This window comes from Mandrillus leucophaeus, unplaced genomic scaffold, assembly GCF_000951045.1.
Source record: "Mandrillus leucophaeus isolate KB7577 unplaced genomic scaffold, Mleu.le_1.0 Scaffold39, whole genome shotgun sequence".
Taxonomy (NCBI): domain Eukaryota; kingdom Metazoa; phylum Chordata; class Mammalia; order Primates; family Cercopithecidae; genus Mandrillus; species Mandrillus leucophaeus.
The window spans coordinates 5340789-5353854 of NW_012104142.1; the positions used below are offsets into that span (position 1 = coordinate 5340789).

Below are 13066 nucleotides of genomic sequence, written 5' to 3' on the forward strand. Positions count from 1 at the left end.
CAGCCTGGGCCACAGAGGGAGACGCCATCTCAAAAAAAAAAAAAAAAAGAAGAAGAAGAAATATAAATAGCGAAAGGTGACTGACTTCATCATCACAACCACCCTCACCCTCAAAACCAAAAACAAACTGAAAGTTTGATCTCCTTCAACTGAGTACCCTAAACGACTGAGTGGGTGAAGACAGGCTATTTAGCCTATGGTCTCTGAGATCTTTCTTTGGGATTAGGAGATAGTGCACTTGGGAGAGTCTGCAGCCTGGGTCTGATTATTGGCACAAACATGCCCTCTGCTGGCAGAATAGGAGCAATGGCACTTTCCTTCTCTGAAGTCTTTAATTCTCACCTACCTCTAATGCCCTCCCTTCTTTAGTAGTCTCAATTCACCTTTCTTCTTCCCTCTCCCATCCCACGTTCCCCTCCAGCTGTTGCTTTCTCTCCATTTAATTCCCAGAGACTGTTTAATATGGTTGCTTCCTCTAAGGAGCAAGGAAATATTGACGGCAAAGGGCTCAGAGGGCCTTTCCAACTTCTCTGAGTTTTGTGAACTGAGGCCTTGCCTGGAAAGTATGAGGCAAGGGAAGGAAAGGGGAGAATTTGGATGAAGACTATGGGGAGAGGGAACCAAGAAGAGTGATGGAGGTGGCTAAATCAGAGCAGGACAGAATTGGTAGAAAAGAGCAAAAGAACTGGGAACAAAGGGCAAAAGGGTGAAAAATGGGAGGACAGGAATAGAGACAGATCGGAAATCAGATCGGGGAATGGGTTAAAGAAGATCAAGGAGAGATCAGGATTTAGGTATAAAACTAGAAGATAACAGCAACAGAAGGTATGGGGCATAAATTTATTCTTGTGCACAAACCAAAGTATTGTGACTCACACCCAACAAGCAAAGGAAAATTATCACTTTCCAGATTAAACGGCAAACGTAGCTGATGGTGGTCTTGGTGAGAAGGGAGTCCACACTCCTCTAAGATCAGAGATCAGGACCTGAAGCTGAAAAGAAGCAAGAGCTGGGGTTTTGAGGGATGGGGTGGTACTGAAAAGAGGTTTCTGGGTGTTTCTCTGCTTTTTCCGAGGTAGTCATGGCAAGCTGTAGAAGACACACTGAAGGACAGACTCAAGGAAAGTCACACAGACACCAACTGTTCTTCCAACACTCAGCACACACCCTCACACCTCCCTTCTGCCATTATCCCCTTCCATTCTAACAAATACATTCTTCTCCCTCAAATTTTTTTTCCAATTCCCTTCTCACACACAGTTGGTTTCTTGTTACCCAACTTTACTTTTTCCCAATATGGCATTGTCCCTCACCATACTTCTGTCTGTGGCTCAATCATTTAAACTCATTTCTGCCATGCTTCTGGTTTCAGCCTCACTCTCCACACTCTGACTCTCTTCTCCTTTCTCTCAAGCTCATGAGGCAATGAAGCCAATGATCTGTTCATTCTCATAGGGAATTTTCTTTTTTTTCATTTCCTGGGTACTGGTTTGCTCAGCACTGGCCTCTCAAGTTGCTAACTTTCTGAAATCCTGAGGAATAGAATTATTTGTTCTATTCCTGGTCTAGCTGATACAACTCAGCCCATGCAAACTTTCCTGGCCCTTCAGTCTTTTCATGCTCCATAACTTTCACAAGATGCTGGACACCTGCTACAGACATTGGTCTCTAAGGAGTTATTCTCTAGCGAATCTCTTTCTCCCACTCAACTCCATGTGGGGATATCTGACCCTTCTATCAGTACAACAATAAGACTCAGATTGGGTCTTTATTTTGACCTCCTCTCTTACTCATGCCTCAGACGGAAGAGCACATCTGTGCGCGCACACACACACAGGCCTAGGTATATGCCAGCCAAGCTTGGGAAAGCAGAGTAGGGGGTGAGGGTGGCTTAGGGCAAACAACGGTCAGTTCAGTCCCTTTGCTGTGTGCCTGGTGGTGAGCTTCTTGCTTAAGGTCCCAGTGGTCACTTCTGCTCTGTTTACTTCTCACTGAACATTAAAATGAGGCCCACGGAGAAAAGCACAAATGTCAAGGAAGAGAGATCTGTGGAGGAATACGGGTGGAGAAGTCTGGAAATAAAGACAGAGATCCAGGCAAGGAAATGCAGAGACAAAGAGAGGCAAAGATACCAAAGCAGACATGGTTGGAAAGCGGCAGGGAGGTAGAGAGTGAGGAGGAAGGTGGGGGATGGGGACATCAACTTGGAAACTATCTCTGGCATGAGGCAATTTAGCTTCCAGATGCCAGTGACAGGGGGTGGGATAGGGTAGGAGAAGCAACTTTAGGAACTGGATGTTCCACCTCTCCTTGGTCCTGGGACCTGTGCCTGCTCACTGGTGCCCTGCCCCAGGCCTCCACACATGAGCCTGCAATCCTGTTCTGGTGGCTGAGAATCGGGGCCTGGCTACCTGGAAACCACAGGAGCTGGGAGAAGCCCCAAGGCCCCTGGGAGACTCTGGAGGAGGGGCTGGGCTAGGAACAGGGGCTGAGGCCAGCTCTGTTCTCCAGATGGGCTCATCCAGTGTAGTGGCTGCTCGCGGGGCAAGCACAGTGGGAACCAGGGGTTCTGCAGTGGGCTGGGGCGCCGGAGTGGAAAACCGGCGAATCTCCTGGACTCGGGCAGTTTTGGGGGGCCCTGAGGCGGTAGGGCCAGGAGTCGGGGGAACCTCATCAAAACAGAACATGGCAGTTTTAAGTTGATAGGGCTGATGCCGCATAAAATCTAGAGCCTTGATGCCCTGCTTGGGTGTTGCCCGAGGCCCCTGGGATTGGGCCTTAGGGAGAGTTCGGGCCGCCTGGGGGAAAAAGGGAGAGAGCAGTGGGTTGTAAGCAATAGGAGGTGGGGCACGGATGTTGGGTGAATATTTCCAGGAAGGGGGCAGAGACGGGGTAGGAGAAGGACTTCTAGGCCGAGGGCCAAGACCAGGACCAGGTGTACCTTCCACCACATACCTGTCCGCACGGCTCTGCCGCTTAGCAAATAGCTCCCCACCCCTGCCCTGCAGCCTTGGTGGCTCAGGGATTACAGCTGAAGAGACTGCCCCATTCACGAGCCCATCAAGGAGCCCTCGAGATGGGGGCTTAGGAGCCACTGGGGGTGGAGTCTTAGGAGTCATAGGGGGCGGGGTCTTGGGAGCCATTGGAGGAGGGGTCTTAGGTGTCACGGGAGGCAGGGTCTTGTAACTCTTGGCCCCTACTGGCTGCATGAAGTTGCAGGCTTCAGCCCCGAGGCTCAGAGCATCCTCCTCAGGACCAGATTCTGCACCTCCGGCCCGGGGCTTTTCATCCAGGTTCTGTACCAGCGATAGCAGCTCGGGGTTGGGCGAGTTCTTCGTCTCCTCCTTTCCCGGCCGGAACATCTGCTTCCGGGTCCCCCGGCGCCGGGCCTCCTGCAGGATACCCGTGCGGGCAGCTGGCACAGAGATGCGCTGCTCCCGAGCGCTGGGGGGCTCAGGAGCCCCTGGGCCTGGGGCAGGCATCTCTGGGCGCACAGAGGGTCGCAAAGGCGCAGATAGGAAGATAGAAGCTGTGGAGGTCATGGCAGCTGCGCTAGGAGGAGCGGGGGGCTCTGGGGTTCCGCCTGGAGTGACAGGCCGACTGGGGGCTGGGATGTACAGGGAGCTGGTGGCTGTCACAGGGCCCGAGGAGCGTGAGGCGCTGGGGGAACCAGAGTCTGGTGCGTGACTGGGAACCCCTGACGTGAAGCTGGGCAGAGGGGTGGGCCCCTGCGGAGAAGACAAGAAGGGGGGTGGGGCGGGGCTGAGGCCCCCCAGGCTGTCGTTGGCCCTCCTGGGGGCTAAAGGCCGGAAAATAACCGAGGTCGTAGTTGGCCGCTGCCCTTGTAGGCCCGGGGTAAAGGGCCTAGCTGACCGGTTAAAGATGTTTGGAGTTGGGGTCGGGACTCCACCACCTGGTTGGAAGGGTCTGGGGCTGGCTACAGGGGCCGGCAAGGGGCTGGGTGGGAGCACAGCCGCTTCTGGGGGAGCACTCTGGGCCCGAGGTGGTGGCTGCAGGCCCTCCCCGTTGAGCATGGCTGCTGGTTCGGCCCGCACCAGTTCCTGGGTGCTGGAGTCTGCGCGCTGGCGCTGCTGTTCAAAGAGCTGCACCCCTCGCCCAGAGACCTCACTCAGCTGCCCTCCCAGCCCAGAGCCCTGGCCCTCTGATGCTCTTGAGCCCGCCCTGGCAAGCTCCATGTCCAGATAGGGACTGTCCCAGTCAGATTGATTGGTGAGGCTGCGGGCGTCGGAGAAGGCTTCTTCGTCCAGCTCCGACTCACTCGTTGGGGGAACGCCGTCCTCCTCCTCAGCGCCCGTCCCAGCAGCAGCCCCGAAGCTCACCAGAGTGTACTTCTTGGCTCTCTGCCGCCGTTTCTTAAACATAAGCACCCCTTTGGAGTGGGGGTTGGGGGCTGCAGTGAGCAGGGATGCAATTGTCCTGCATTTGGTCTTGGCCTCTTTTATGCTTTTCTCTTGGAGGCTCTCTGCACGTTGCAGTTCTGGGGAGGCCAAGAAGTAAAATGGTCAATGGGTCTTCCCAGCCTCTTCTAGTCCTGTTCCCCAAGGCTTTCACCTCCCATCCCAGCAAGCTCCCTCTTGCACTGGCCCGACCCACAATGTCCCCTGTGACAAAGTCCTCTGACTTAGGGGCAGAGTGGAGGGTGAAAGGTGAAACCAAGGACAGTTAAAGATAAGGCAAAGTCCAGTTGACTGCCCTGACACTGCTCTGACCACAGCCCTTCCATCCCATCTTACTGCTATTCTGCTCCTATCTTCCAAGAGATGTGCTCTTATCCACCCCACACACATTCCTCACCTACCTCCCATTCCTGACTGGCAATGGGAAGGGGAGGAGAAAGATGTGTCACTCTCCATGGCAGACAGAGAGAGAAGCAGGTCCCAGGGAGAGGAAAGATGAGAAGGAACACTTTCCACCCACCATAGGGACCACGTTAGGAGGCTTCTCATGAAGCTTACGACTCATCCTCTCTGCTACCCCTTACCCCTATGATATGGACACAAAGAACCCTTAGCAATGAGGATCTTCATTGACAATTCCACCCCCCTCATGCAATCCACATCATACACATTCACAGAAATAACTCCTACCACACAACACTTCAACAAGAATAGCCGTCTAGTGAAAGTCAACTGTAGGCGTACTTTCTCCTATTTACTTTTCTCTCTCATTCACATATACCCCAGCTTACATACAGCTCCATTCACATACATATATGTAAATACACGTGCCCATGTAAAAACACCATCACTCAAATACATTCACACACCTACATGCTCTAGGTGGCCCTTCATCCCAGAGACCTCCCTGCAGAAACCCTGTTACTAACAGTGTAGACAGAATTCTAAAGTTTATCTCGGCCTTCCAACTGCCAAGGCAGTCGTCTGGGCTTCACACCTCTGCTACTCACAGTCAGGGGTAGTCTCCATCCAAGACGCAGGAGAAGTCAGGGTAATGTTCTCCAAGGCAACACTCCAAATCTTTAGGATACCTCAAGGTCACCAGCTAAATATATTATTTCCCCCAAGCTGGGGATGGTAGTGGCGTGGGCTTCTTTGGGGGTCAGAACTGTCTCTATGTAGAGAGCTCAGGCAGCCACTGCCATCCAGGCACACAAGGACAATGTGCTAAAGGGAACCAGGGCAGGGCTTTCCATGCCATGTGGGGCCTGGGTAGGTGGGGCCAGGAAATGGGAGAGTCTGCCCTGCTGCGAGGACCCCGCCTTGCACATGGATACTCTCTGGTCCATGGTCCCCAGTTCCTCCTGAAAAATTATTGAAATTCCATCTACTTTCCACTCAAGGTACCACGCTCCTTTGTAATGAGCTCCTTTGTAATGAGCGTGGTACCTTGAGTGGAAAGTAGATGGAATTTTTTTCATTTTTGTCATTCCTGTCATCCCAGCGTTTATACCTCAGAATAGTGCTGTGGATGAGACAACAGGCCCTGGAGTCAGAGTTCAGTTCAGGGTTTTGGTTCTTGGGAGAGTTACCTCACCTCATTAAAGTTCGGTTTCCTCATCTGTAAACGAGGGTAGACAATGGCTACCTCATAGGATTGCTATAAGGATTAACTGAGATAATATAGTAAATTTAGCACTTAACACAGTGTGAAGGCCCACTATAACCATTACTATTAAAGCCTTCTTGACACTATACTTTCTTTATATGGACACTTTCTTGTTCACACATATCTTGTCCCACGACTCACACATACATGCCTTCATGTATTCATAATGTACTCATACACACTCTGTTCCCATGAGTTTTCTACAGCTCTTGTGGTCACAAACCCCTTTGACATGTGATCATAGCATCACTGAGAAAGGGTCAGTGAAACTCTCCTGAGAAAAGGAGGAAGAGGACAGCAAAAAGGAAGGAACAAGAGAGTAAGACCTTTCCCAAAGACTGCCCTTCCTAAACTGTTGACATCTTCCCCTCCATTCTAGACCCCAGACTCTCATAGATATGGGAGGGTAGTACCTGCATAGAATGAGTCTTGGAGCTCAGGAACTGGGTCTGGGGCTTTGTCGTAGCTGACTTGGCTGAGGGGCTCTTGGCTGATGGGCTCAAAGGTCTCCATGCTGAGAAAGGCAGTGTTGGCTGGAGCAGGACCAGCTTGAGCCACCCCCACGCCTTTTAAAGCCCCTTTGTCTTGTCCCCAGAGCTGGCAGCTGAATGAGCTCACTGTGCTATTTTTGGAACCTGGCCCTGTCCCTTCTCTGGGCTGCCCCACAAGTGCCGGTGTGATGGACGTGGGCACCTGCTTTCCCTTCCCCCAACCCCACCCCAGCAGACAATGAGGTCTGCTTGACTAAAAATACCTCTGAGCCAGTAGCTACAGTCTCATCCAGCATTATGGGAAGGGAGGGGGAGATAAGTGGAGAATTGAGGAAAGCATGGGATCCTAGGCACACATCTGGAATTCCTAGGATATTGGACACTCAGGGATGTCAGACTCTCAACTCTCATGTCCTTAGCCTCCACTCCAAACTGAGAGATACAAAGTTCTAAGGATCAGGAATCAAAATGGTGGAGGAAAGGAAAGAAATATAACTAGAGGGGGAATCCTGAGATTTCAGAGGTAACAAGAACGGTCTCTGTGGGAAAGGCACAGGAGGCATAGAGTAGGGAGAAAGTTTACCCTTAGACCTTGTTCTGTCGCTCACATCAAAAATAGCAAAGAGCCTGAGATAAGTGGAATGGGCTTTTTCTGCCCAGGCCAACATTCTTGCCTGAGATAAGGAGCCAAAGCCAAAGCTCCCTCCCTCTGCCACTTCCCCGGGATCTCATGATCATCCCATAGCCTCTCAGTCCCCAGGAATCCTAACGGAACTTGCAAATGTCAAAGGTACCTGCAAGTAACACTAGAAAGAACCCCTTGGCTCATGCCTGTAATCCCAGCACTTTGGGAGGCTGAGGCAGATGGATCACGAGGTCAGGAGTTCAAGACCAGCTTGGCCAACGTAGTGAAACCCCGTCTCTACTAAAAATACAAAAAATTAGCCAGGCATGGTGGCAGGCACCTTTAATCCCAGCTACTTGGGAGGCTGAGGCAGGAGAATCGCCTGAACCCAGGAGGCAGAGGTTGCAGTGAGCCAAGATTGCACTCCAGTCTGGGTGACAGTGCAAGACTCTGCCTCAAAAAGAAAAAAAAAGAAAAAAAAAAAAAAAGAACCCCTGTAGCTTTGACCCACTTTTATTTATTAATTTTTATTATTTATTTATTTATTTTTAAGACAGGGTCTTGGTCTGTTGCTCATGCTGGAGTGCAGTGGTGCAAACATGGCTCACTGCAGCCTAAACCTCCCAGGCTCAAGCAATCCTCCGGCCTCAGCCTCCCAAGTACCTGGGACCATAGACATGTGCCACCGTGCTTGGCTAATTTTTAAATTTTTATTGGAGACAAAGACTCACGATGTTGTCCAGACTGGTCTCAAACTTCTGGCTTCTGCCAGGAGCGGTGGCTCATACCTGTAATCCCAGCACTTTGGGAGGCCGAGGCAGGCAGATCACCTGAGGTCAGGAGTTTGAGACCAGCCTGACCAATATGGTAAAACCCCGTCTCTACTAAAAATACAAAAAATTAGCCAGGTGTGGTAGCAGGTGCCCGTAACCCCAGCTACTCGGGAGGCTGAGGCAGGAGAATTGCTTGAACCTGGGAGGTGGAGGTTGCAGTGAGCCAAGATCACGCCATTGCATTCCAGCCTAGGCACAAGAGCCATACTCCCATCTAAAAAAAAAAAAAAAAAAAAAAAAAAGAAAACAAACTCCTGGGTTCATGCTATCCTCCTACCTCAGCCTCCCAGAGTGCTGGGATTACAGGTATGAGCCACCTTGCCCAGCCTTCAACCTGCTTTTAAATACTCCCCTGTCTTGTGTCTGTACTCTGCTTTCACCCCATCATGACACACAATAACAGTTATCACCACCACCAAACCCTTCATCTATTTGTGTCTCTTTCCAATTTCCCTACTTACCCTGTTCCTTGGTTGAACTGAATCACCTTACCCTTTTGCCACATTGGTTCAAACAGCAAAAATAATGGGGGTCATGAGAGTAATTATGCTCCCCTTCTACTCATACTCTTCTCCTCCTGTCCCCAAGACTGTATCCAAGGGGCCCAAGGTAGGGAGAATGTATGGCTATAGAAGGGTAGATTTAAGGCTCAGATTGAAGGATCCTGGCTGGGGAAAAGGGATTCAGGCACTCACTGGCTTGCTTGGCCTTCTGGGTGTAGGTGGTAGTAAGATCTTCTGCCACCGGGTGGGGAACAGGCCCCACCATAGGGATGAGATGAGGACCAGGCCGGAGGGGGCCATGGGGTAACAGCAGAGCCTCAGCTGGGGGTGGCTGAAGGGCTGCCCCATCCTCCCAAGATGGGGAGCTCACACGGCTGTCACCCTGGCTGGAAGGGCCAGGGATAGTAGGTACTGGCTCTGCAGGGCTGTCAGACAGGTAGACCTCATCAGGTGGGGCACCCGGAGGGGTGGGCCTTGTGGGGCCTCGGCGGCGAGGTCGGCGAGGCTTCTCCTGCGTGGCAGGACCATCAGCATCACTGTCAGTCTCTCCGTAGTAAGCCTCACTATCAGGAGGTGAACGAAGACTCCCAGGCTGAAGAGGCTGAGGAACTGGAGCACCAGGGGGCTCAGGACTCAGTGGTGATAAGGGTGACAGCACCTGAAGCTCATGGGGAGATGGAGATTGCACAGGACCCTCGTCTGCTACCCTGGATAGGAAAGATGACAGAGCTTGAGAGATGGGCTAGGTACTGACAGCTTGAGAGGTCTGGAAGGGATAGAGGGAAGAGGTAAGGGAGAGAGAAGGCTGTCATACAGTTGGAATGGGTGAGATGGGAAGAGTGAAGATATGAAGACAAGCTGGGAGGCAAATGTGCTTAAAGGGCTGTAAGTGGAAACAGGCTTAGAGGAAGATGTAATGAGGAGACAGGCCAGGGGTTGAAGTAGGCCCATCAGTCAAATACCCACTGACATCCCCATCCCTTAATTGCAGATACATTCAAGCCCTCTGGGAGGCAGACACAAACCATCTACACTCCAGCAGAAATGCACGAGCAGAAATAGGTACCTGTTAGTTGCTAAAGCCAGGCCAGTGAGACACAGAGCTGAGACAGGCAATGGGAGTCCTGGATTAGGGGAAGAGAAGAGGAGGGAGGTCCATACCGCTGCACAGTGAGGACAAGCTGATTTCCTGAGGCATCGATGAGGCTCATGGCACTGGCATGGGAGAGGTTGGTGCAAGAGACCCCATTGATTGCCAAGAGCTGGTCCTTCTCTCGGAGTCCTGCTCTGCCAGCCTGGCTCCGTCTTCGAATCTGAGATGTTGAAGGAGACATTGTAGGTAAGAGAGGGCTCCAAAGGGAATAGAATGAAAGGAAAAGACAGGAAGGACCCATAGGAGGGGATTTTACTTTGTAGGGTAAGAAAGGTGGGGAGATGCATGGAAGTGGCTGCAGTTGAAGTGGTCTGTCTAGAGGGAAGAAAGTATACAGATTGGAGAAAGAAATACACCATATAGTGGGAAATAGGGTAACCACTGAATGAAAGAGGCTTGGGAAGAACCACATGGGGTAGGTACTAGAAATGGTGGTTACTGGCTGGGCGCAGTGGCTCACACCTGTAAGCCACTTTGGGAGGCCTAGGCGGGTGGATCACTTGAGGTCAGGAGTTCAAGACCAGCCTGGCCAACGGGTGAAACCCTGTTTCTACTAAAAATACAAAAATCAGCCGGCCGTGGTGGCGGGCACATGTAGTCCCAGATGGGAGGCTGAGGCAAAAGAATCACTTGAACCCAGGAAGCAGAAGTTGCAGTGAGCCAAGATCACATCACTGCACTCCAGCCTGGGCAATAGAGTAAGACTGTGGCAAAAAGAAAAAAAAAAATGAAAAGGAATGTTGGTTATCTCCATAAGCTTTTTCTTCAAAGGCAGTATCTATATTGGCCGGTAATTCTCTACTAGGCCTTGGAACCCCAGGTGCCATTACACAGTCAAGATTTTAGAACAGTACTCCAGGTTGGAGGGAGTCCAGTGGGATTCTGGGAGATTGTGATTATTTGGGTATATGTGTGTCATGTGTACACACAAATGTATGTATGCCAAAGTAATAATAGTAGTAGTGGCTACCATTTATTGAGTTTTTACTAAGTGTTGGGCACTGTGCTACATGTATTATTGCATTTAATCCTTAGAATGGTTCCATAAAGTAGGTACAAGTACTATTATTACCCACATTTTACAGTTCGGAAAACTAAGCCTGTGGGGTGAAACCAAAAGGGTAACGACTACGTCTGTGAAGCCAGATCTTGCCATAACCCTCCTAGCACCTAAAAAAGTCTTGCCTAGTGAGAGAAAGGATCTGACCTAGGGAAAGAGCACTGAAGGCATGGGCAGAGCAGGGTGAGCCAGGGTAGGACTGGGCTGGGCTAGGCTGTGCGAGGCAGTTTCAGTTCATCACATATCAGTTTAGTCAGAGAGAAATTAGAACCTTCCCTGTATTTCTGGAGTTTGGAGTAGAGGTACATACTCAAGAGAACAAACACTGGATGACCAGAGCTGGGCCTCTGATACCACAGTGCTGTAGGGAACTAAAACAGAGTCTTTCTTTTTCCTCTGCTCCCTGAAAACCAAGAATTCTGTTTTCTAATAGACCCCCCACAAGAAGCCTGTGGTCAGATGCTACTCCCACTATGAGACTTGAGCATGCTTCCCTGCCCACTACCCACCCCATCTTCACAGGCTCCCACCCCCACAAACCCCACCATATGCCACCACACATCTTTTCCCAGGAACCCTTGGGTTCCCTTTCCCTGAAGCCTCATTTCAGGGGCTCTCCCTTACCTTAGACACCTGTAAGGGTTTCCTCTGCTCGGCCCCCCCCTGAAGTCGGAAGCCCCAGGGGGCTCCCCCTGATAGTGTGACCAGCACCTCCTCCTCAGCACCCATCACTCAGCTTGGCCTATGGCCCCCGGAGTTGGAACAGTGTCTCAGGGAGAGAAGTTGAAGTGCTCGAACCCCGTCCGGCCTTCCTGTCCGGCTGTCCTGCTCCTGCTGCCCCAGGCCTCCCCCCCACACCACACACCACAGGCAGGCAACTTGGCCCTGGGATCATTACAGTCCAGCACACGTGTCCCATCAATCGCAGATGTGCTCAAAATAGATGCTGCTTGCACTCCCCTCCCTCCCCCATCTGTGCTAGTCCTAGAGCTAATTATAGTACAAACTTCTGCCCTCCATGTTCCCCATTCTCCTGCATGGGCCTTTTATTCAGGACTAATACAAACTCTCTAGGCTCTATAACCAATGTACACCCTTTCAGGAACTGTGCCTTCTCTAATAGGACCATGGGCTAATCTCAACTGCTTTCCTCCAAAGACCATTTCAAAGTGGCAACAGCAGGGGCTTCAATTCCATAGCCGGCAAAGAATGGCTGGGCTTGCTCCAAGATCCCAGGAAAGAATGCACCCTCGCTATATAAATTTATCTGTTAATTAAAATTCTGGGCCAGGCATGGTGGCTCACACCTATAATCCTAGCACTTTGGGAGGCCAAGGTGGGTGGATTTCTTGAGTTCAGGAATTTGAGATCAGCCTGGACAACATGGTGAGACATGCCCTATCTCTATTTTTTTATTATTAAAAAATGTTAAAAACAAAACAAAACTATAGGCCGGGCGTGGTGGCTCACGCCTGTAATCCCAGCACTTTGGGAGCCAAGGCGGGCGGATCACGAGGTCAGGAGATGAAGACCATCCTGGCTAACATGGTGAAACCCTGTCTCTACTAAAAATACAAAAAATTAGCCGGGCGTGGTGGCAGGTGCCTGTAGTCCCGGCCACTCAGGAGGCAGAGGCAGGAGAATGGCGTGAACCCGGGAGGCGGAGCTTGTGGTGAGCCAATGTCGTGCCACTGCACTCCTGGGTGACAGAGCGAGACTCCGTCTCAAAAAAAAAAATTAATTAATTAAAAAACTATAAAAAAAAATTACCTATTGCAATACATACGTGGTCATGGAAAGGTATGTAGGTGTGCGTAAACATACCAAACCATGTTAATACAATCTCTACTTGTCTCTAGGTTTCCATTACAAGAATGTCTCTGTTACAAGGCACAACATTATGGTGCTATAACTGTGATTATCAAAGGTTACAGAGTTTCATAAAATAGCTGCCCACCTAGTGTATGCTAAATATTGTTTGCCTTGGTATATGCCTCTGTGTCCTAGAAACACTTGGGCTGGGTGCAGTAGCTCAAAGTGCTGTAATCCCAGCACTTTGAGAGGCTGAGACAGGTGAATTGCTTGAGCACAGGAGTTCAAGACCAGCCTGGGTAACATGGTGAGACCCTGTTTCTACAAAAAAATTTAGCCAGGCCTGCCTGGTCACATGCTCCTGTAGTCCCAGCTACTTGGGAGATTGACATGGGAGGGTTGCTTGAGCCCTGGAGGTTGAAGCTGCAGTGAGTCATGATCCTGCCACTGCACTCTAGCACTCTAGCCTGGGTGACAGAGTGAGACCCTGTCTCCAAAAAAA

The 13066-nt window shown here is 50.8% G+C and overlaps 1 protein-coding gene across 2 annotated transcripts; it reads right to left on the bottom strand.

The window, feature by feature from the left end:
• Positions 1-1920: 1920 nt before the first annotated feature.
• On the bottom strand, positions 1921-11993 carry SYNPO2L (synaptopodin 2-like). 2 transcript variants are annotated; one of them, XM_011991141.1, is made up of 4 exons: positions 11377-11993; positions 9701-9852; positions 8732-9246; positions 1924-4498 (listed from the first exon to the last, which is right to left on the bottom strand). In XM_011991141.1, the coding sequence occupies exons 1-4, from the start codon at positions 11479-11481 to the stop codon at positions 2334-2336; spliced, it is 2937 nt and encodes a 978-aa protein (XP_011846531.1). In that variant the 5' UTR covers positions 11482-11993; the 3' UTR covers positions 1924-2333. The 2 variants fall into 2 exon arrangements, with proteins under 2 accessions (XP_011846533.1, XP_011846531.1); XM_011991143.1 differs by lacking the exons at positions 8732-9246; positions 9701-9852; positions 11377-11993 and adding an exon at positions 6501-6626 and having other exon boundaries at positions 1921-4498.
• Between the last annotated feature and the right edge of the window lie 1073 nt (positions 11994-13066).